This window comes from Perognathus longimembris, chromosome 3 (assembly GCF_023159225.1).
Source record: "Perognathus longimembris pacificus isolate PPM17 chromosome 3, ASM2315922v1, whole genome shotgun sequence".
In the NCBI taxonomy this organism is placed as follows: Eukaryota; Metazoa; Chordata; class Mammalia; order Rodentia; family Heteromyidae; genus Perognathus; species Perognathus longimembris.
This window is the reverse complement of record NC_063163.1, coordinates 50,535,125-50,560,618: the sequence shown is the minus strand read 5'-3', so window position 1 is coordinate 50,560,618 and position 25,494 is coordinate 50,535,125. Positions and strand designations below refer to the sequence as shown.

The window sequence follows — 25,494 nt, the reverse complement described above, 5'->3', positions numbered from 1 at the left end:
ATCAGAGCTTTGCACTCTCATTTGTCTTTTTGCTCAAGGCCAGCGCTCTACCACTTGAACCACACCTCCACTTCCATCTTTTGTCTGGTTCAATGAAGACAAGAGTCTCTTAGTTTTGTCTTCCCTGGATGGCAGGCCTCCATCCTTAGATCTCAGCCTCCTGAGTAGTTATGATTACAGGGTTAAACCCCCAGCATGCCTGTTTGCAAAGCACAAGGGAAAAACGTGTATTTGTTCCCAAGGATGTGGAACTCAGAATGATGGAAGTTGGCTTTTTCTTACCAGCAGGTTCTCTGGCTTGATGTCCCGATGGACGATATTCAGGCTGTGCAGGTATTTGATGGCGCTGGCCAGGTTGTACAGCATCCCACTGGCATCTCGCTCAGTGTATTTGTTAGTGGAAGTAATAGCATCAAAAAGGTCTCCTCCCTGAGAAGAGGAAAGCAGTGTAAGAGCAGCATGTTAGCAGATGGGTGGATGGGCCGCAGGCTGAGGGGACTGACAGACCATGAAGGAAATGAAGAAAGGATCAGGATCTTTGGGTTCCTGAGAGCTTTCCCTGCCTCTGCTTCTCAAAGACCCCAAAACTGTAGGAAGATGTCTCTCTTCATTAGAAAAGACAGTCTTCCCTCTGCTTGAGCTAGAGGGAAAAAGCAGCAGACTAAGCACTCTCCAAAGACAGACAAGTGGCCACCAGCATAGCTCCCAGGTAAGGGGAAGTGGAGGTAGATCTGGGTCCCCAGATCAGAGGCCTAGTGACCTGTGTGTGTCATGGTGACACATGCTTCTAGCCTCACACCAACTGCCAGCCTAATCGCACAGCCATAGCCCTAAACCTCCTCCAAGGACAAACAGGTAATTCTGTAAATTGTGCCCTTAACACAATGTTCCTCTTCTTCTGAAATTATGAACACACACGTGTTCATGCACCCCTTGACTCTAGATTTAGCTCTGTGAGAGTGGGTGTAGTGTTTCCTTTTTTCTTTCTCTTTCTTTTTAATGTGCTTCTTTGTAAGGAACGCAGCAAAAAAGGACCAGAAATGACTAGATGAGGAAGAGAGAGAGAAAGGGAGGGGGCGAGGGTGGAGAAATTTCAAAGAAAGTTTTCTAGAACTATTATTCCTTGGCACTTTTGCTTCCCTTGTTCGTTGCTAATTTATTGCTTCTTGGTGAAACAGTATAATTTTAGGGGCCATTTTAAGTTCCATTTATTTGAACCCCTTTCAGAGAATTTGAGTCTGACTTACAAAAGATGTCAGCATCACTTTATATACAATGCCCCAGAGGACCCAGAACCCCAAATGCTTCCAATCTGTTACTTAATTTGATAAGAGACTTGCTTTTCCTTTTAAAAATAGAAAAAGCAAAATAGGCAATTTCAGATCTCAACATCCTTTCTGGCCTCTCAGTACCACCTTTACTCTGGAAACTTCTCTCACTGACCAGTCAATAGAAACAATATTCCAACTAGACAGTACTTCCTCCCCCTTAAAAATAAATACATTCCTCTCTCAATCTCCTGCTTCTCTTGAACAACACCCAGGATTGCAATTTATCTCTGTACTCGGTGAGGAAATGGGATATTCACTGTGAACTTTATGAACCTCATTGTGGGGGTACACAGCAGGACATGCATGGCTGGGCATGAGATCCTGCAAAAGACTCCAAGATGATTGAGCTCTGGACATCCCGTCAACTCTTTGCTTCTTAGTCCCCAACAAAGCAGGCAACAACTCTTTTAGGAAGTATTTCTCATACACATCCTGCTGGACCATCTCACATCTAATTATACCGAGTGAAAGACTTAGCTGTGTGGTCTGGGTTTGCAGCCCAGTGGTTTCACAGCTGCACTACTCCCACCCCAGGCTCCTTCTCCAAAGCATCCTGCATTCCCAGCCCCGTTGACCACACTGAGGCACTGCTTTCTTCCTTCAGGATCTCACCACTCCTGCCCCTATCCTCAGAGAAAGGAGGTCTGGGCTCTGCCCCCAAGCAGTCCTCTCAAATTTTTATATCCCTTCTCTATTCTTCCCATAGGAAATTCCTTCCTTGGATGGGGAGCTTCCGGGAAGGATGAACCCCAGGCTTGTTCTCTTCAGCCCCATACCCCTTCTTTGAATGTCCCTTCCACTCCCTTCTTTTGTTCTAACTCCTAGGGCTCTCTGAGGCTTCAGGAAGGGCCACCTCCTCTACCACACCAGCTCTTCTCTGAACACAGGAGCAATTTGTATACATAGTGGAAGGAGCCAAATGATCTGGTTTTAGCAATTAGGATATACCCTCTTAGAAACTGCCACTTGACTCATTCCCAGAATACACTCCTTATTTGTCCCATAGCTTCAGGCAGTCCTTGCCAACTCCTTGGATCCTTTGAGTTTGAGAAGAATGACTCTAAGGACAATTTTTAGGGATATCTTTATAGGGGCCTTTTAAGTCCACAGTGGGGTTGAACTCACAAGCCAGACCCTCCCAGAGAACTTCCAAGCTCAGCTCAAGAAAGCCCTGGGTCAAATCAAACTTAGAGGTATGGTCTAGTGGTCAAGCACAGGAGTTCTAGTGGTATATTCTAAAGCCTCTCGCCCTGGGATGGTATCTTGGTTGTGCAGATAAAATTCACAAAGACCATGGGGAGGAGGTAACAAACAGCACAAGAAATGTACCCAAGGCCTAATGTGTGAAACTGTAACCTATCTGTATATCACTTTGACAATAAATAAGAACAAAAAAGAATAATGAAGACCCTACTACAGTCCTTCTACTAATATGATTGCCACAGAGATGAGGCTCTCTCACAACGTGTGTCCTCAGCACTTGAGCTTTTGTCTCTTTTTGTTTCTTATCTACAAATTGCAGCTTTACAAATAATCAGTCAACAGATGGGAGTCAATGAATAAATACAAAGGTTTAATCCATTTTCAGCATCACAGAGAGGGGCAATAGGAATGGATCAAAACTTTTGGTTTAGAGAGTAACGTATGGTAAAAATATTTTTGATGCTAAAGGATGTGTAATTTGATAGGTTGGTTAGAGGAATAATTTGGTAAAAAAGTATCAATATGGAAATCTAAATAATAAAATCCTTGTTCATTAGAACAACAGTTTAATATTTATACCTCCAAAAAAAGTCATCCTCAGCCTCAAACATGACTGTCATCTTGACTTTGTGAGAAAAGCAAGTTGTAACTTGAAATAGGAAAAAAAGAAATAAAAACCTCATAAATAACAATTAGGTTTAAAAAATGGAATAGGCCAGTGAAATGGCTCAAACCTGTCATCCTCCCTACTTGGAAGGTAGAGATCAGGGGCTCACAGTTTGAGGTCAGCCCAGGCAAAAACATTTGAAAGACTCCATCTCAACCAATGGCTAGGTATGGCAGTGAACACCTGCTATCTAGGGGAGCTGAGGAAACACTTTAGGGACATGAGAAAACACTTTAGTAGGGAGATTATATCCTGGGTTAGCCCAGGAATAAGGTGAGGCCCAACCACAAAAACAACCAATGCACCAAAGGGCTGGAGGTATGATAGAACTCCTGTCTACTAAGTTCAAGATACAAGAAACTGAGTTCAACACTCAGTACCACTCAAACCAAAAAGCAGCATATTTAAAGTGAAGCAACTCTGAATAATGACAGCTTTAAGGCTTTCTTTAGGAAATAAAGGTTGAACATCTTCCTATATAGTAACAAATTGGTTTACTTAGTGTGTTCCTTATCTTAAACCTTAAAAAAGAAAGAAAAAGATAAAGAAAGGAAATATCACAGTCCAGTCACCAGCTTGGGTATAGGATTCAAGCACAACTCTTGGAGCCTAGGACTCTGGCTGCTAATGCACAATTAATGCAGGAGTTACTGCAAGTAATTTATGACTACTGTAGAAAGCCATTCAAGCCTTCAATTGCATTAGCCTACGAGAAAAAGATGACCTCACACAACGGAGCACGACAATTCTAAAAACTTCTAATTTCTGGAAATTTCAATGTACATGAGAAGAATATGTTCCATCTTCCATCCACATTCAGCTATCGTCAACACCTGACTATCCATATATCTAAGGCTGTCCAAGCACAAAAATGTAATTTCAAGGGACAGGATGACATTACAATGTTCACTGGAAAGGAGAAGACTGCTCACATTACTTTTTAGGACTGTGCTATTATCAGATTAGATTGGTGACTAAAAACTCAAAGTTTGTTTTTGCAAAATTGTTGATACCTTTTGGTGGAGTTCAAAGAAAAGTGAATATTCTCCCACACCAATAATGGCAAAGATCATATTTGTATCTAATGCTTTCTGCCTCACACCAGCTGGTAAAGGAATTCCTTTTCCTTCTCCTAATAGCACTATGAATTAACTACTGTTACTATGCTCACTTTATAAGTGAGGAAACTGAGGCCTAAGGAATCACACTTAAGGTGCTATTTGGACCAAGGCTGGGACTAGTGACCTGGGCAGCATAATCCTATCATTAATAGTCTTTTATTTTCCTTTTCCCTGGAGATGGAACCCAAGGCCTTGCACAGGTTTAAGCAATGACTCTATCAGTGACCCATACCTCACTATCTCTCTTCATTAGTATTCTTGGTCACTGTACCAAAGCACAGAAATGAGACTAGGTAAAGGTGGGAGGAAGTTGGGGACAGAGCACTATCATACAGGAAGGTAGAGTGCCTTAGACAGAAGTTCCTTGTATTTGTCAAATACATACCTTTACTAATTCCATGACAAGATAGAGCTCAGTCGGGACATCCATCTCCTCGATCAGAAGCACAATATTCGGATGCTTCACTCTTCTTAAAATCGACACCTCATTCTGGATCATGTGCTCCTGTTCAAGGGAACCATCGTCTTAGTCAATATTTACAAAATACACAAGTACCTTACTGGACATTACAACTATATTGTTTGAGGATCAAGGCATATATATATTTTGACAGAGTATAACGATATTTGGAGAGCCTAGATTTTTTTCAGAAGATAATTAAACTTAGGGACTATTATAACAACTGTAGGTTCCTATAAAAGAGTGAAATGAAACTTAGACCACAAAAGTAAGGGGTGATTAGAAAGGAAACAAAGATAAAGAATGCAAATCATATTCAATTTTTCTACGATTATTTATAATGCTATATTCCAGTAAGTATAAAACATTCTGCTCCACAAAAATGCAACTCTAAGCTTGTGTTTCTTTGGGAGTTGATCTGTTTCTTTCTACCTTCACAATGCTGTGTTCATAAGAATAAACTTGATACATACTTTGCCTCGACATTTACTTTTCTTGATAATTTTCAGAGCATACTCTCTAGCAGTTGACCTGCAACAAGAAAGATGAACAACAACAAAAAACCTTAACTTCAGAACAGTTGAATCACTTCATTAGGCATTATTATCCTACTTCATAGATACCATGTAATGCTCCATTCCTTTTTTTAAAGAAACATGTTAATATTTATAAGCATCAATCTTTATACATACTTCATACATTGACAAAACTCAAGATCTAATGTAGACATCTAATGTAGATGGATCTTGAGCTGTTTAAGTTATGAATTTTAAATAAATATACTACCATTGCTCCTGTTTTCCTTCCTTAACTTCTGCTAAGTTGCTTCTCCCTTGTCTTGGAAGTGTAACACACACAGCAGGACTGTACATTAGGTACATGTTTCCAATCTCCTTCTTGTCCAGTTCTCCTCTTCTGCTCTCCTCCCCTACCCCCCCTACCCAGGTTCTTGCTCTGCAGTCCAGGCTGACCTCAAACTCCGAATCCTCTCAGAATGCCTTTTGAGTGCTGGCATTACAGGTGTTCCCCATCATACCCACTGTCAGTCTATTTTGAGAGGTAAATCCTTCTGCCAAGGCACACTCCTATGGGTGTGAAAGCAGTCCATACTGCCTTAATGAATTCTGCAAAGGTATGGATTTAAAAACTCAAGGATGCCCCCTCCTTCACTGTCTACAGATTCTTCAACAAAATCTGCATGGCTATGACAGAGGGAGGAGTGAGCTAGGCCACATCTAGGTGCAAGGGTGGGCACTGGCTATCCCCACACAAACCCTAGGATATCAGCAAGGAAGTGGAGGTAGAGAGGAAAAGGAAGCACTTCAGTAAGAGGTGATGCAACATAGTTTATATTAGAAATGAGAAAAGTGAAGCTAATCCACCCATGTAGAACTACCTTACCCCAGAAATGCCCTGGGCTGTATAGGACTACAGCTCTGTGGTTTTCAGGAGTTTCTTCATAACAGGCTTCTGAAGACATTGAAGTGTTGAAAATAATTAGCCAAGAGGAAAACTAGAAATTGAAGGGTGTTTTTTGTTTGTTTTTAAAGAATCGCTGATATGTTATAATAAGCAAGTTCAAGATTCAAATCAATGAGCCATTTTCTCTCATTCAGAATGTTTTACTTGGTGGCAGAGTAGATTCTACCTTCACTTGCCTTGACCCCTGCCATCCATCCCAGACAGAAGCAAGGAAGGGGGATGATGCTTGGCAAGGCTCAAATTCAAAGCTGGCTTTTCCCCACATCACCCTCTCAAAAAGATAACTGGGGCCGGGGGGTGGGGGGTGGGGGTGGGGGCTGGGAATATGGCCTAGTGGCAAGAGTGCTTGCCTCATATACATGAAGCCCTGGGTTTGATTCCTCAGCACCACATATATAGAAAATGGGTAGTCCATGAGCTGTTGTAGGACACAGAAAGCCAAACCACCTCTACAACCAAGTCAGGAAGCAGAATCCCCAATCAATGGATAGCTGGCTTGAGTCCCGGATGTCAAGCTAGTAGGCTATGAGTTGGGCCTAAAGCTGAAGGGAAGCTGAAAGCAATGCTGAGATGAGTGGCACAGGGAATTATTAGGTAGAGAACCTTCTGACTTCCCTCCTCATCCACAATACAGTCAAACATTCCATTTCAATGACTCATATTTCATATTGGACAAGGAGCCCCACAGAAGACCACTAAAATGCATACTGCAACTTTTCTTCTGGACTGCTTGAGGGAAGGTCTATAAAAATCATAATAAAATCTTTAATTACTAGGAGTACATGTTTTTAGGAAAGTAGTTGATTTGCAGAATGAACACAAAAACATATCTTAGAACTAAATGTAAACTATAAGAATAAAAAGATAAGTGCATGGGCTGTGGGCTGGGGATATGGCCTAGTGGCAAGAGCGCGTGCCTCGTATACAGGAAACCCTGGGTTCAGTTTCCCAGCACCACATATATAGAAAATGGCCAGAAGTGGCACTGTGGCTCAAGTGGCAGAGTGCTAGCCTTGAGCAAAAAGAAGCCAGGGACTGTGCTCAGGCCCTGAGTCTAAGCCCCAGGACTGGCCCTCCCAAAAAAAGATAAGTGCTCACTTTAGGTGAAAACACTTAGCAAGAAATACAACTTTGAATAATGTTTTTGCTTCCCTCCCTACTCTGAACTCTGAGGACGCCTATGGCTGTGAAATGATTCAACTTGTGTGATGAGCAGAAATGAATGAACTGCCTGCTTTTTGTTGATGTTTTGCACCGGTATCTTGGGCTTGAAATCAGAACCTAAACACTTATTTATTCATGCTGGAGCTCTACAACTTGAGCCACAGCTCCCTTTCCATCTTTTTAGAGGTTAATTGGAAATAAGAATCTCAAAAACTTTTTTGTCCATGCTGGCTTCAAACTAATCCTCAGATCTCAGTCTCCTAAATAGCTGGAATTTCAGGCGTGAGCCACAGGCACCTGACCTAGATTGACTCATTGTTCTCAGGAGTTCGGTGTATGGAAAAACACCCTGGAAAACTGGTTTGCTGTTGATAATACAGGGCATTTGCTTGTTTGTTCCTGAAATCATACCCTTGGCCTTGTACAGACCCCTCTAGGCTGTAACAAAAGCAGTAGCGACAGAAATGTCATCTTCTTTCTTAACTCAAGGAAATCAATTTGCATGGTTGCCTTCCTAGTAAGTATGACCTAAGAATTGTGCCTGAATTATCAAGAGAGAAATTTCCAAATTTCAATCCAAACTGAATCCAGCTTTGTATGTGTTTGCTCAAACTGGAGAAAACGGTCTTGTTTAATATGCCCATTCTCAATTGGACCAGTTCTAAATGCCACCCCTCTCACCCTGAATAGTAGAATATTATGAAAAAGGAAATGGTTAATAAAAATTGGGCTACTCTGGCCAGGTAATAGTGGCTCACCCCTGTATAGCCTAGCTACACATGAGGTTGAGATCTGAGGATCACAGTTCAAAGCCAGCTTGGACAGAAAAGTCTGTGAGACTTTTATCACCAAAAAATTAACCAACAGAAAGCCAGAAGAAGTTGTAGCTCAAACGGTAGAGTGCAAGCCTGGCATAAAAAAAAAGACAAGCAGAAGCTTGAGGCCCTAAATTTAAGCCCTAATGCCAACACACACAAAAAAATAAAAGTGGGGTTATCTTGGCTAGCAGTTTCCCCTGTTTGCTATACTGTGAAAGTTGAGAACAGCTTATGTGGCAAGGGAATCCCAGCTGCCCAAGTGTCCTATTCAACATTGATTTCTATTCCACAGCAGTCCTTTGTAGCTAAGGTTTAAAATATGCTGGAAATACCCAGGATGGCCTGAGCTCCTGAACTCCACACTTGCTTGACTCGGTGGTGGCAGTTACTTAGTAGGTCGACTAGAAGACCAACCGTCAACCAACAGAGCCTCATCAACAGCCATCTTTGTTCACCAAATAACCATCACCAAGGTCCACCTGTTGTCATGGAACACAGCAGCCAACTGAGACGCTCATCCAATACCTCCAGGTCCAACTTTCTTTCAGATTTGTCTAAAGCCTTCATGGCCTACAGGGACCTCAGGGAGGAAAGAATGAAGAGTACCCACAAGCATTCCCAAAGCTGGTATCACCTGATTCATCGCTCCATCCCAATTCCACAGGAAGTTCCCCTAAACACTTGGGAGAGGATTCTTAAAGATTGTGGAGGTATCTGTCCCTGGTGAGCCACACCTTTTCTATATGGGCTATAGCCTGATTATAGATTGCTAGAGCCAACAGTTCTATTGTGCCATTCCTCAAACTTATAGTTGGAATAGAGAGAGAGGGGAGCACTAAAATTTAGGATTTTTATATAGTTAGAGGTGAAAGACACTTCTAGCAAGCTCTTTACTGGGGCTCTACTGTCTCATGAGGGTTTTCCAGCTCTGTGAGTTTGCTTTGGTGGACTCAAAATGCTAACAAAACCAATTCACAATAGGACTTGTCTCTTCCAGTTAAAGTCACTACCTTCCCTTAACAGGTCTTATGCACTCCTCGGAGCATTTGAACAATTGCTCCTAGGGCACAGGGAGGCATCTCCATGGACCCAGCTGTGCATTCACAAAAGGACATGCTGGCACAATATCACAGAAGGGCAGAGCTGGTGACTCTGTTCTTGCATCCACTGTAGTAGAAAAACCTTGCCCACAACAGTGTATTATTACCAAAGAGGACACATACTTGCTCTTGCTAATACATATTCATTCCTCAAAATATGGTGAGATGTACCCCCGAGCAATCTGTGCCATTCACAACATTCTTAGCTTGCTTTTATACTCCTGGACCTCTGGAAGATATTAAAAGAATGTTTCATGATACCTCCGGGGAGAGAGGGCACACGCCATATGTCCTTGCTCAGCAAGAGCCGAATGCTAACACTTTGGAGGCAATCTGGTGTTTAGACTGAAGTTTTATACAGGAAGACCCAAGATGGGTACTCATGCACAACGAACGCAATCCAAGTGAAAAAGGACAAACATGAACTAAGTCTGGATGGAGAAATGAGAAATCTCTAGTAGGAGACTGGAATTATTGGACTGAAACACCATTATAACCCACAGACCAGCTAGAAGAAATGACACGTGGTCACTGTGTCAACCTAATAGATGATGAATCCTGGTAAATGACCAGACACCCTATAGAGAAAAGCTGCGCAATCTGCTAAAAATGGAATACTCTCCTACAATGGACAATATGTGAAAGAGGGCTAGATTTACTATTAGTAAAAATGTCAATGTAATACAAATTCTATAAATGTGTCCACACAAATATCTATCTATGTATATATACACACATATGTGTGTATATATGTGCATACACACATACATACACACACACACACACACATATATATATATATATGTATATATCCATCTATCCATCTATCATCCCAGGTCATTTCTGTTGTTTTTTTCTAAGGTCAAATGTTTTATATGTGCTTTGGCTCAGCTAAATTTCTTATTAGAACCTTCAGGAGAAATTCTTATTAGAAACAGTGGAGCTGAGAGGCTAGAAGTGTCAGTTTGAGGGCAAAGCTCTGATCTAAGCTTGGGTGAGCTGAGTGATCTTGGGCATTTCACTTCTCCCATCTTTCTTTCTATACTGGGATGATAACCCTGATATTACAGGATTATGATGATAAGGAAATGAGACATCATGAGTTAAGAGCCTTGTCAATGGTTTATTCTAAGTAAACTCCAGTTTGTGTATGCTCTTGTCTGAGGAGGTGTGAGGCTCATGATATTAATGGGGCATATTTTGGAGTTTGGAGGTACACTCTATGAATGAGTGGCAAAGAAGAGGCAGGTGACTGACAGCCTCTTCTTCCTAGTTACTTGTGCCCTGTCCTCACGGAGAGGGGTTTTGAGACTGTTGGGGAGGAGTGGAGCACAGGGTTTGGCAGGAAAATAGCTTAATAAGGGCTCTACTCCCTCAGTTGGAAAAGGGTAGCAAGGGGTGGCAGGAAAACATCGTGGATAGTGGTCAAACAGAACCCTTGCCCTATCTGCTAGACCTTCAGCCATATTGGCTTGGATTTTTGCTTTCTAATGAAAAAGGAAGACTGGCTTTTCTAGGCTAACATTTCCTTGTCTGTCTTCTGATCTGAGATATCTTCAGGAATATTCAGGAACTGGTGGTATGTCCAGCTCCATTGGGAGCAGAGAAGGGCAATAGGGAAGCATGGATATGCTGGGCCCACTCCCACAAAGCCAGAGGACATACTCTTCTAGTAAGTCAGGGAAGTGCCCCTTGATTTCAATACCCTGCCCATCTACCTCTGTGAAGAAACTGCAGCCGGCCTGGTCCTTTAAAGCAGTCAGCTGCCTCAGAAGAGAATTCTAAATTTGACCCTGAGCTGAAGGCCTGAGGTCACCTTAATATAGGGTGTAACTTTATCGCCACATCTCAATCGACAAGCCGCCAGTTACTGCCCATGGTTAGTTATCAAGAATGCAGGGGTAAGCTATTCTCTCTCAACCCTTCCCTCTGGTTCACAGACTACCTTTAATCTCAACCTTTAATAAAGTTATTTCACTTTAATGGATCAAATTCTGCTTTTGTTGGGTCAGTAGTACATATACATTTTAAAGCCTTTCAAGGTTATTGTTAGGTATGATTTTGGAGTAGTATTTACAGATCAAATATTACACAAGATTGTTCTGGTCTCTATGAAGTATTCCTCTAAAAAAGTGTAGGAAAAAGTACTCAGTAAGACTTTTCCACTAAAGATACAACTTCCTTGAAAAGGTTGGCAATGTTTTACCAAACATGATAAAAACAAAACAAAATAAAACGACAAAGAGAAACCTTTCTTTAATAGATCTTGCCAAGAAATCACTACATTTTTTCAAGTCTGTTGTTAGATGGTATTTCTTTAAAGACCTTTTTTTTACATCTGGGATTGAAACATTAATTTATTCCATATGTGCCACAGATTGCAGGTAGAGACACTATCTTGGATAACATAATGCCAAATGTTTCCTTTAAAGTTCCATGCAAATTATAACCTTCTCACCTCTCTACACATTCCTTGACAACAGCAAAATTCCCGTCTCCTATTGTCCTCCCGACTTTATATCGTTCTGTTATCGTGGCTGGAATCTGGAAGCCTTCCTCGGACACTTCTGGAAGAATCACGAATATGTCTTTATTGGCAGAAAAGGAGACACAGATGCTGCACCAGAGACATTCAGAAGTATCTTCTAATAAACCGGAACTGATTTAAAATCAATAGATCATTTTCTGTATATGACACAATTGCATACCCTCCCTCGAAGACCTTGTTGTATATACTCAGCAGTTTTTACTAAGACAAATGATAAACTAAAAGAAAGCATATGAGGTATACCTTTATACACACACACACACACACACACACACACACACACACACACACACACACACACACGGTTTTCTCCTCCTACAATAGAGATGTGAAGGAGGAAGCTTCATTTTTCCCCTCCTATTTCATGCTAATTTGATTAATCCCATTTACTGAATACCCACTGTGTTCAGAGGAATGACATTCCTATGCATGGTGCAGGAGAAAAATACAGTTCTTATGGAACTCTGGGCTCCTTGTTCAAGCATGAAGAATGCTGGCTGTTTGGACACTTTACTACATCCTGAAATGGAGACCTCCAAAAAATTCTTTGTGAACTAAGCATTGATTACCACCCCCTCCCCAGTCGGACTGAGCAGATTTTAGACAAATGTTCTCACCACCAACCTGCAGAGCAGATGTTGAGTTAAAATTGCAATATCTATTATGTCTGTGAACAGAACAGTTTTGTACTTTCAATTATGTTAGTGCCACTAACACAACACATTTTTTACTCCCTGAAAATGCATTTTCAAATATTTTACAAATGCCTAATAATGCTTTAAATATTCCAGGCCATAAAACTAAATAAGCCATGCTTAGGTCACATAAATATGCTGGATAACCTTTAACATGTTAGGGGTGTAAAAAGCCTTTTATAGCTAGGCTTTAAAATTTACATGCTTTAAAGTTATAAATCCTAACTCTCTCCCTCAGGCAATCTGAATGCAAACTGTGATGGAAGCATAGTGGGTTTTCTAAATGTGCTCCTCTTTTGACCTTTCATCAGAAACTGAGACCGAATATTTTTGCCTCCAAATAAAATGAGAACCTTAAGTGGAGGAGGGGGTGGCTTTCTAGTGTGTTTTCCATACCTACATTTAGTCTATGTTGTTGGGGAATGACAGCAAGAGACTTACAACCATCAGATATTCACTTAAGAACTTCATGCTGACTTCATAATAAATTCACTCTGGATGCAGAGTGGATGGACTTTCTGGGAAGTGTCTACATTTCCTGCCCTGGGTATTTGAGTAGCCTCTTCACTTCCTTTGGTGGCAACATTTTACTGACACCCAACTAAGAACTATTTAGATGGTGCCCAGAATAAGTAAGGGCTTGAAGCCAATCTCTCCTTGCTTATCTTCCTTGGGAAAGAGGTAGGATATTACCTGTTTAAAGGACTCAGCCTGGGGATTGTTATCTGCTCCATGGGAAGGAGATGAATGGTTACTAGACACTAATTTAAAGCTCTTTAGTTCTGAGGTAATAGAAGCAATCATCCTTGGTTCTTGGAGAAAATGGGAAGTGGAATGACTTGGTCTAACTTCCCCTTCCAGGGGAAGCCTGCACTGAGGTATCACCCAAAGCTCTGCTCTTGGGATTATTTTTTTCCCAGTGATTGATAAAGAGAAGCTTACTTAGTACCATTTCAATTCATTAGGAGAATACACCACATTGGAACCAAGGGACTTCTAGATGTTTCAACTACAAATGTCCTATACTAAGTGGTAGTCAGGAAATGATTCTTATGTATGTTGTATGTTATGTCTTACTTGATGTAACAAAAATGTTTCCTTCACATGGTGTTTTTCTTTGGCAGGGGAGAGGTTGAGTGGGATGAGGATATCAATCATATCACTTAAAACAGCAAGAAGGACCTATGTTTGTCTCCTACCCCCAGCTGGGGATAGAACCCAAGGTCTTGCACCTGCTAGAAAGCCTCTACTACTGATTTCCAACTCTAGCCCTTGATAATTCAATAGTGGCTTGAACATCAACATTTTAGCCTTTTCCAATAGTTTTCCCCTAATTGATTTGAGATTGGTAATGACCCCTAGGAAGGAAACAGTTATGTTTGATGGTCTTTATTTAGCAGAACTAAGATGTGGAGGGCAGAAGAGGCCTGCTCAAAACCATCCAATGAATTAGTGAAAAGAAATGAGCTCTTGAATCTGAGCCATTTGACAATATCACAGGAGTGAGCTTAAGAGATGTTTTTTTCCCCCAATTGCCACTGAGCCACCTTCACAGTGCCACAGTTTTTATTCTCTTCAACATGTGGAAAGGCACTTCCTGTGATTTCTGAAGCAGATAATAGCTGGCTTTCCTAGGAAACATACTCTCATAGGAATTGAAACATCTCCACATCAGGCCAACTTCTTCCCCCATTCTACTGGAGACATCCTAATCCCAGGTGAGAACCGTATTTACTTCCTATCCCCTAGTGATTGGCTCTCAAGAGCTATTGGGAGAGTAAATTCAGCCAACCCATTCTCTGCTCCCTACACAAGCTGGGAAAATCCCAAGATCATCACCTTCCCCAGGGCCATCATTCTCATCCATCGAACTGCAGACTTTGGTGGATGCAAGTGAAGTAGAGGAGCCGCCATGTTGAGAGCTCTGTAAGGGCACAGAAACAGAGAATAAAACAACTAGGTCAGAGTGACCATGTCCTCATATGCTATGTCCAGCCTGGAGTCTCCGGAGGTGGCTTTGCCAGGGAGAACTTGGTATTAATACTTGTAAAAAACAAAACAAAACAAAAAGGTCCTCAGCATATTCAGTGATGACTACCACTTCCTCCTATCCGATTCACCAGTAGCAGGTTGTGTTGATTGGATCTGGCTAGTCAATGTACACCTAGATTTTCCATAACTTTGTATTCCTTTTTCCGAAAATAAGCATCCTTTAGTTCACAGTTTGGGTTGACAAATTTTAGGCATCCCTCTTCAGTCCATTGTCAAATGGGGCTTCAACTAATGCAACATTCTGATTGTATCTGCTGTATTTACTTAATTATAAAAAAGTAATACAGTTGTTTTCTTTGTTTTTGTTTTTACAAAATATTACAAAAAATAAAAATTCAGCCTTACTTCAACTTTAGGAAAAATGTAAAAGATTAGGCTTTAAATAAAGATAGTAGCAATAAACAGGTTATGAGTATGCTAAATATTATGAAGTCTGAGACGGAAACAAGAATAAGAGCCAGGCAGGAGCAAGTGGCTCATGCCTAATCCTAGCTACTCAGGAAGCTGAGATCTGTGGATCCAGGTTTGAAGGCAGCCCAGGCAGGAAGTCCTTGACACTCTTAGCTCTAGTTAACCACCAAAATCTGTAAGTGGTGCTGTAGTTTAAGTGGTACAGTGCTATCCTTGAGAACAAAACATTAGAGACAGTGCCTAGGCCCTGAGTTCTAGCCCCAGGACTGGTACAAATTAAAAAGAAAAAAAATATCTAAGCCTGATGGTTTCCCTTATAGTTTTGGTGGATTTTTGACTAAAGAGTTAGGAGCATAAACAAGGTAACAACTGTATTAAAGTACTTAAAGGACAAGACAACAACCAATATTGGGTATTATGGCTGGCTAGGGATAGTACTGTAACAATGCATAGTTCCATTTTTCCCTCTAGTTCTTAAGAACACAAGTTGTGCACATTGCAATGGTGTTTCTAAATGGTGAACACAGCTTGTCCTAAGGCTCTTCCTTCTGTTTCCCTGGGTTTATCCACTTGGCTGGCCTGTTGAGAGCAGGAGGTGGTGAGGGGGTGGCATTGGCTCATGCTGCTAGCTGTCTGTGTAGCAGAGAGAAGGGAAAGACCATCTGTAGTTGAGCTGATAATGAAGAGGCGAGGAGAAGCCAACCTGACCTACTTTTCCTCTGCTTACCTGTTTCATTCAACCTCCTCTCTACTCCATCCACCCTTATGTACAAAGTACAGAGGGAAATAGGTTTGTTATACCCAAAAGCCTCCACATACAAAAAGATTTTAGTTTGCATTATTAAAAAAAATTCTAGTAGTTGTAGAACAGCTCTTGTAGGCCAATTTCAATCAAGTGCCATGGAGAATTTTCTTGGGTGGTGTGGAGACCAGAGTACCCCATTGATGAAGACAGGATGAGTTCATGAATGCTGACAGCTGACACAATTGAGGTGGGAGTTAACTTAAATGTGTTCATAATGCCAGGTGCTGGTGGCTCACACCTGTAAACCTAGCTACTCAGGAGGCTGAGATCTAAGGATTGTGATTCAATGCCAGCCTAGGTAGAAAAAGTCTATAAGACTTTTATCTCCAGTTAACTACTAAAAAGCTGGAAATGGAGCTGTGGATCAAGTGGCAGAATACTATCTTTGAAACCCAAAGCACAAAAGGCTCTGAGTTCAAAACCCAAGGCTGCCACAAAAAGAAAACCAGGAAATGACACTTTTGCTCCAGTGCAAGGACTTCTCAAAGTTTTGTGATCACTCTTCTGTACCCCTGAATTCTTTGAAGTTTATACAGTGTGCCCTTTAGTTCCCAATATCACAAAAGTCTTCTAGCAATAAACTAGGGCTTAAGCTGTTTTTCCATCTTCTCCCATCTCCTCTTTATGTCACCAGCGGCACACTTTTGCCGTATGTCTGAAGACACAATGGATGCATACCTGGTGGTGCCAAAGGGACTACCGACAATGAAGTTCCTAAACAATGTTCTGCTGACTTTTGTGGAAGTCTGTTTGTGTTTATAACATTGGAATAGGAGGCTGGGACAAGGCAAATTTATTAGGTTGATGATTGCAGAAAGTAGAAATTAACAGGACCACATGTAAGTTGAAGGTGTGTATTTTCTGGAACGGTATGATCCTTTATTATGCCATTTTAGGTATAATGCTGCTCTAACTAGGAAAGCACTAAGTAAATGTCTAAGGTCTAGAATTTCTCTTTGGCATTTCTGGTCTTTGAATTTCTTCCAGTAGCATTACAAAGCGTGTCCCATTGTAATGTGGATACATTGTGGTTTGGGGAGGCAGGTGTTCCTGTGGCATGTAGTGTTTTATATTTTAGGTTACAAAGGCACATTCTTTCATCAAACATGAAAGTTAATAGATCTTCAGTGTGTTTCCTAGCAAAAATAGCCAGAGTTTATATACTCAGTTCTGAAAGCTTATATAGCAAAGACACCAGCCACTTTCCACACAGAATTCTGATCCAAACCGTATCTCTTAAACTGTTACATTCCAAAAACTTGTTGTGTATTATCCACTAAATTGACTTACCAGCTAATGAATTGTATTTTCAACAGTGCCACCAAATGTCTGCTGCACTGAATGCTTGCCACAAGGCCAGCTGTGTTTTTGTTGCCATATGCAGGAAAGAAAAAATCCTGGAAGATTTTCAGGCACTGTGTGTGTGTGTGTGTGTGTGTGTGTGTGTGTGTGTGTGTAGTAGGGTTAACACAAGTTTGCTTATGCTTACAATAGCTTATTTTCAACTCCAGCTTCATGTTTTTAAAAATGTACCCCAATCATTTCTTAATTTAAAAAAAACTATTCCCTTATAAGTAGGGTACTCCCTAAATGCAAAGTTCTAGTTTTGTTTATTATTCTCAAAAACAGTAAGATAAATCTATTTAATTTCTAACAGTGTTAACTCTTCAATTTGCTAAGGAAATAAGATGGTGAATACTGTGTACTTTTTGAAGACAAACAATCCACAAAGTTAAAGAACTTCAGAGACTAAAAGGAAACCTAAATATGATCTGTTCTACGCCACTCCCATCAAGAAACCAAACTCTCCATTTACAGATGACCATTTGGTGGTCAGATGACCTTTGCTGAAACACCACTGGTACAGTCACATGGTTCTTGAGGTATTCTCCTGTTACTACGAAGCATACATAGTAAAAGAACTTCTTTAAGTTATGTTGAAATTATGTCCTTTGCTATTTTTCATTTATTGTTTTTACTTCTCATCTCTAGAGTCACCTGGAAGAGATCTAAACTATTTTCCACATGACAGCACTTCAGGTTTTGGAGAATAGCCAGTGGGCTTTTGTGTCTACTCCTTTTCAATTTGCATATTCCCAGTTCCTTTAGTTGTTCTTCATGTGTCAGAGTTCCAAGACTCCTTTCCCCTCTGGTGAACACATTCCAACTGTCAATGCCACTCTTTAAGGCTGATATTCAAAAGTGAATTCAGTTTTCTAGGTGTGCTATGACCAGCACAGAGGAAGAAAAAAATGCCATTTGCTTTCTCTTGAGGAGAACGTTAGTCTGCTTTAAGATCATATGGGCTTATCAATGGGACCATGTGTTTTAACCTTCGCTGAATTCACAGGTGTGTCTCATTTTCTCAGACTACATTTGAGTGGTTGGTGTTTTGAACCAATCCCAATATGGCATACATTTATTCATATGAAATGCCACCTTTAATATATTAATATGCTTCCATTCTGTTACTTTTTTGGATTCTGATTTTGTCACCCACCACTTTACTTTTATGTTTCTTTCTCTCCTCCCTTCCTTCCTTCTTTCCTTTCTCTTTCTTCCTTCCTTCCTTTCTTTCTTTCTTTTCTTTCTTTCTTTCTTTCTTTCTTTCTTTCTTTCTTTCTTTCTTTCTTTCTTTCTTTCTTTCTCTTTCCTTCCTTTCCCTCCCTTCCTTCCTTCTTTCTTTCTTCCTGTCTTCCTGCCTCTCTCTCTCTTTTCTCTCCCATCCCTTCCACTTTCCTCCTTCCTCTCCCCTTTTCTCTGTTAAAGTCATTTTAGTAATCAGATGGCTTTTTCAATATGATTATTACTAAGCTACCTCAATGTACATAACTTCTACCTTCCTAGAACACTTCCACATCTGCCTGAAAACGTTTGAAAATATTAAAAAGAAAATGGTAAGTTCTTATTCCTTAGAATTGACCTGATGACTCTAACTAGCTTTTATATCTGACCAATAAAACCTGAAAATTCCACCTATAATTTTAATTACTTTTAAATGAAATCAACTTGACTATTTAGCTTTTCTGAGCAGATTAAAACCATTTTAGAAGGAATATGTTACAAAGACTTTATGTTTGCTTCAGTCTGTTTGCTAGTTCCAAAGCATCTGGGCTTATAGTACAAAACCTAGAGTTTATTTTAGAATTTAATGCAATTAGCTGCTCTGAGAGGCGTTGTAACATTTGAAATGTCATCGCCTCCCAGCGGATTTAATGGGAACCATTTGGGCAGGTTGCTGACACCTGGATGCTTTTATGGCACACCTTCATAAGAGAACTAAGTCAGAACACATCCTTAAGTGTAGCTATTTAGCTTGAGATCACATAACAGATGGAGAACATATCACACTTTTTGAAGTAAGTGAGAAAGCTGACATAACAGCTCTAACCACATTTTACCAAGATGTATTTGATAACTATGTAGTAAAAGAAACAGTTCATTTTCAATGTTATGAGTTATCCCTGCCACTCGTATTAATGTTGTCACTCATCTGGAGTCCACATTGCATCAAGAATTGGAAAGTATCCAATTGATATAACTGATATAGTCAAGGTAGAAAAAGTTTGTCTTATAACTTTAGATCCGGCTTGATAATTGTGCAATTTCCACTTTACATTTTCTCTTGGCATCTACTTATTACTTTATTGAATTGATGTTGATGTGAAAGTGGTTGAAAAAATTTAGAATCAAGTGGTCCCTGTCTTATGATTTCTGGATCAACATTATAAAAAAACATAATCAACAGATCTTGTAACAGACTTTAAAGAGTTGTCTTGGTAGTTCACATTTTTGAATGTGAAGCTGGGGGCTCATGTCTATAATCCTGGCTAGTCAGGAGGCTGAGATCTGAGGACTGCAGTTTAAAGCCAGCCTGGGTAGAAAAGTCCTTAAACACTTTCCTCCAATTAAACAGCACAGAACTGGAAATGGAGATGTGGCTCAAGTGGCAGAGTGCCAGCCTTGAGTGAAAAAGCCAAGTGAGAGCATAAGGCTTTGAGTGAAAGCCCCAGAATTGGTACAAAAATAAGTTTTGATAACAATCTAATTTAATAGTATTAAAAACAATATTAGTATAGAGGACAGGAGAACCTTAATCTTCTATGTAATATAGAAAAGTCATATTAATTTACTTACTTCTCAGGTGGTTATAAGACTGTAAGTTGAAGGTCTTGCCATTTGAAAGAAGCACAATGGGAATGTCTTTCCCCAAATTCCTTCATCTAAATTTATTTTTATTTTTAATTTTTTGATGATACTAGGATTTGAACTCAGGGCCTTGCCCTGGCTAGGCAGGTGCTCTACCACTTGAGCAACATCTCCAGCCCTTTGTCTGAATTCTTCATAGTATGTTCAGTCTACATAATCTTTATGCCATAAGTAATGATGTTAATAACTAGGAATGAATACTAAAATTTTAAATGAGGATTTAAAATTTCAAATTGGGCTCATGCCTAAAATGTTAACTACTCAGGAGGTTGGAATCTGAAGATCATGGTTCAAAGCCAGCCCAGGCAGGAAGATCCATGACATTCTAATCTTCAATTAATCACCACAAAACTAGAAGTGGAGTTACGGCTCAAAGTGGTAGAGCTCTAGCCATGAGCAACAAAGCTCAGGGACAGCTCCCAAGCCCTGAGTTCAAGCCCCACGATCAACAACAATAAGAACAAAAAAAATATTCAGTAAGATTTGGCTAACCTATCTCAAAGGCTAGAGAACTATTGCGCATGAAATCAGCACACTGAAAAAAGCAGAAAATCAACATGGGAATATTGGCATCATGGCTGCACTAGTGAAGCAAAGATAGCTAAGATTTTGTTTTTTAAAGCATGGGTTCACATCTGTTGTCTGTGGTTTCAGGGAGCCTTTGCTTCTATTTTTCAATCATTTCACTAAGGCCAAGATCTATAAATTTGTCTAAGCAAATTTTTTTTGATAGGACTGTGCCATTGGGTAGCAACCTTCATATATGAGCTGCTCTTTCTGAAATGGTAATTTGGGAGAGGACTGGGAGGTCATTTTGTGTATTATTAGGAACATAATACTCTTCCAATCGTTACTCTTTAAGGTTAATATAAAATCGAATCAACTGCTAAGTCTAACACCAGAATGCTGAACTTTGGTATAATTGTAAAATATTTTCTTTTGAACTTCATCAGCAGAATTTTTTATTCTCCTTAATAGTATACCATTGGTGATACATATATTTTTGTTCTAAGCTAAAATAGAGGAATCAAGTATTGTATTGCATTGGTGTACTTAATTGTCACATATATTTGTTTACGGAATATATTTATTCAGTGCATCATTAAGAAAGAACTTGGCACCATGCACCCCCCACAACCACATACATATATACCTACACACATTTTTCCACAGAAAATCACATGCTCTTGAGAAACATACTTTTAAGCCCAGAAGATAGCTAGTATGTTTGTAAAATGTACTTTAATTTCTTTTTCTCAACCAGTTAGCAATGTGTCTAACACGCTCACCCTTGGACCTAAGGGGAGTAAATACTATTGAGTCTAACATAAGTAAAAGAAATAGAATTCCTCATCAGATAATCTACTTACTTCATTTTTATCATCAGCATTTTATAATTTAGATGTCATGTTGTTTGACTCTACAGTATCTTAAGCATCATTTGACAATGCTAATCAAAACACGAGAATAGCACGAACATATGTGATTGTGAAAACAACGTGTATCCCACACGGCCATTTCAATTCCGACATCTATTCATCAAGCTTTCTGAAAGAAACTCGCTGTACAACATAGGCAGTTTTTCCTGTTTATTATATAGTTATTCTAAGGTGGTGTCACAAAATTAAATTTCAGAGGAATAACATGGTCCAATGTGAAATACAAAGTACAACATTTTACAAGGCAACCACAGCATTAAAGAGACGGAACTTTCCAGTATGGGTAGTGGGTAGTTCAAGCACACATTTCATTAACTCTCAGATCTACAAAATTTGGCTGATGACCTCAATCAATGGAATAGATTGCAGTTTCATACCAAATACCTTTTTGAAAGAGGAGAATACACATCCAAGCAACCCAGAATGTAAGCAAGAAGTATGTACCCTCTTAAAATTTGTATCCAACTTTATTGCAATCATAGCATATTTCAAAGTAAAATAAGTAACTCAATTCATTGCTTGTTGATGAGTATACACTCCTCAGAAAACCCATCACAAGAATATTAACTTTTCTAAATCCTTGTCTATAAACATTCAAATAGATACTACCCTGGCTTCAAAAAACAGTCTGTGGCCATATATAATACAAATATCCACATATTCCATGCATCACTTGTACTATCTTGGAATTTATCTATCATCTGTACTACAATGAATCATATATCATGCACTCTTAAAAGTTATAGCAAGGGCCTCTGATTTCCTAGGTTGTCCACATGCATTACAGGCACAAAATCGCAAGTATTTTTCAAGTGACAGTACAACAGACTGTATCAGGCAACTGGAAGATTCAATTTAATATATCTCTGTTTTTCACACTGTACCTCTGTGGGATATATCAATCAAATACAGTGGGTTATTAACATGCACAATTCAAGATGCAAAAATGTGCATAAATGAGCAAAGGTACATATAAAATTGAAGCAAATAGTACTTTCAGGTATGTATATCTTCATGTAGAAACGCACACAAGTAGCAGTATATTCAAAACAGTTAAGAAGTATATATGATCATATTGAGAATGTCTTAAAGGAACACACAGAATTGCCTTACATGTTATCTGGCTTTGTTATTAAACTTCAAAATATAATTTTAACTCTCTTCTGTTTATGCTTCAATATTATACTCAGCCATTCACAACTCTGTATCTCAATGTTTCACTTTGTAGTGAAAATTGTTACAGCTGTCAATGCACACACGTCAGTTGTATTCAATCATTTTAATGATCAAACAGCAAGACAGTATGTACTTATTTATGAGTTAACTAAATATTGGATTCGTCTGGATTTCAGTTTTTCAAGCCATCCTTCAATTTGTTTGAATCAGAACACGAATGTGTCGAGCCATTTTTGCCATACTAGTTTAGCAAACTTTTTGCTTTAACAAATATGTCACTGTGTAGCACTTTATAACACAAGGGTTTACACTGAATTCTACAAAAGCCAGTAACATATAAGGCTGTGCCATAAATATCATACTTGACTATTTATGTACTATACACATACAAAGATACTTACATAGGCATACCCACAAATACATTGAGCCCTGCAAGTTCACATAAACACCCATACTACCTGTATAGATATATGGCCACTGTACACAATTTAGTAATCCAACAGTTAAAATACCATGGTTTTATTTTTTTAGGAATATTCTTGTATGTTTTCATTTTTATGAAGTGATATGCATTTTAGACAACATTATTATTATGTGGAAAAGAAAAAGCTCACTCAATTGTAGATCACATGTGTAAATAGTAGTGGAGGCTATGTAACACAGGGACTGTATAGGACACAATAATGCTTGTGAATATATATGTATGTATATATATTCATATTCAAGGATATGTACTAATGGTTGGACTTGAGCCTTCTTAAAAGCCTCTGGTAGATACACTTTAGATACCCTGGCCCCTGCTTCATTTATTAAACAAGAGAAAGAATAATAATCTTACATGCCTCTCAAAGCCATAGTCTTGAGTTCACAGTGAACTCCACACTTTCTACATTATAAGGTTAGACAATCTAAAACTCTGAAAACAGAGAAATATTCCTAGTATCTTTTCCTATGATACCTATGTCTAAGCAGAAATGTGAGCGCATATGAAAATCTCTCAAATTTTAACTTCAGATCAGTGTTCAAAGCATATTTAAAGATTCCCATAAGGACAAAAACTCCTGGATTTTGCTGGATGGAGTACTTTCCTGTTCTGCAGATCTATTTTAAAATTCAGTGTCTAACTATATATAAAAGGGTTCTAAGAGGAAGTAAATCTTAAGTTCTTGTACACCAGTAATTTTGTTCCACTAATGAACTCAAAACTTTGAGTTTGTTGCTAAGAATTTTTTTTTAAATTGTGTTTTAGGTATAATAGAATTATGGCCTGCGTACAAAGAGATCTCAAAGTCCTATAAATGGTGTGTTGTTTCAATCTCAGAGGGACTTTAGTTTCAAACAGTAAATGATATATATTGCCCTGAACAGTCCCTTAATAAAAGTCATATGTTCAAAAGATTAAATGCCGTGGAATAGCATTTCCCTTGGAACTGCTTGAATGGAAAATTGGCCATGATATCTATCGACAATTAGCACAAGTCCACTTTCTTTTTGCCGTGTCTAAGCAAAGCCACAGGCTATCAATTGGCAATATCTGTTACTTATCCAGAACAAATAGCATTTATTGGACCTCTCTAAGCTGTAGTTGTCTGTAAGACTGACAGGGGGGAAGTTAAAATTATTGGAATTTATTTTTGTTCTGGACCATATGACCCCACCAGATTTTAAGTTAACTGTTCCACTGCTTTCTTTGCATTTCTTTGACAGTTTTGTCAAATATATACTAGTCTCTCATGTACTCAACTGTATTAAGTAATGCATTTTACAAAGACATAACTAAAACGGACACAGCATAGGCAACCTCACACATGTTTACTGTTTCAGTTAAGACAAAGCAGCCTTTTGATCTCAGCAGGAGTCGTGTTCATTTCTATTGGAAACAGTTTTAAAATCCTGAAGTCTGGAGCAGGTATCATTATGAACTGTTCTTTCAAGATGGAATGGTTCAGTCTGTAACTCTTGAATAATCTGCCAGAGAAGTATCTTCCTTTCCAACACACAGGATAGTGAGGCACTAATTATTGTACAGTTAAATTTTCAAATTCTGTTTGGACATTTTATTTTTAGTCTTCTGCCTTTTAGTTAGAATATTTTATTCACTTGTAAAGTGAGAGAGTAATGTAGATAGTGATAAAGCAGATAGCAAAATTTGCCAGTTGAACAATGTCACCAAGGAGGCAAATCAGTAACATTTAAAACAGTGTATGACAACTGAATTTCTATCCATCTTGAATCAAACATTTTAAAACTGTTTTCAAGTAAAATTTGAAAGAAATTTCAAGTAACAGTTTCCAAATGGTGTCATACATTTTTAATTTATCACCCACTGAGATATGTCAAGCCTAGAGAACATCAAAACCATGCCTTATAAGTCTTAAATTGTTAGTGTTTGAGCTAGTCAAAGTAAATGTTCATGGATATGGCTTAAATACAATACACCATACACATTAAATTAATTCTTACATTCAGATTCTAAAATGATTAATTTATGCTTAAGAAAAGCTGACTATAATTTTTTTAATGTAGAAGACTAGAAGAGCAGAATTAGTAGGTTAATGTTTCACAATGGGTTATAATCATAGACTTACTTGGTTTAACACAAAAGGAGTTTTGCATATGAAATTGCCAGATAACCAGAGTTTTTCAGAATGGAGATTTTAGAGGTGTTAAATAGCACCATTTAAGAGAAGTTTGTTTCTTCAATTGATCTTTCTTAAAAGAAACCCAGACACAAATTTTGTAGAAATTTTTTACATGTTTGAAAAATTACATGTATGCTGTAAGGAAGAACTATATAATAATTTGTATACCAT

General features: G+C 39.0%; 1 protein-coding gene across 1 annotated transcript in view; it reads right to left on the bottom strand.

Moving 5' to 3' along the window:
* Dclk1 (doublecortin like kinase 1) overlaps positions 1-25,494 on the bottom strand; it is a 327,731-nt gene that overhangs the window by 57,409 nt on the left and 244,828 nt on the right. Inside the window, exons 7-11 of the mRNA XM_048341504.1 lie at positions 14,429-14,513; positions 11,805-11,913; positions 5,256-5,313; positions 4,708-4,827; positions 283-429 (exon numbers count right to left, since the gene is read on the bottom strand). Of these exons, the coding sequence (XP_048197461.1) occupies positions 283-429; positions 4,708-4,827; positions 5,256-5,313; positions 11,805-11,913; positions 14,429-14,513 (519 nt within the window). The remainder of the gene's footprint in view (positions 1-282; positions 430-4,707; positions 4,828-5,255; positions 5,314-11,804; positions 11,914-14,428; positions 14,514-25,494) is intronic.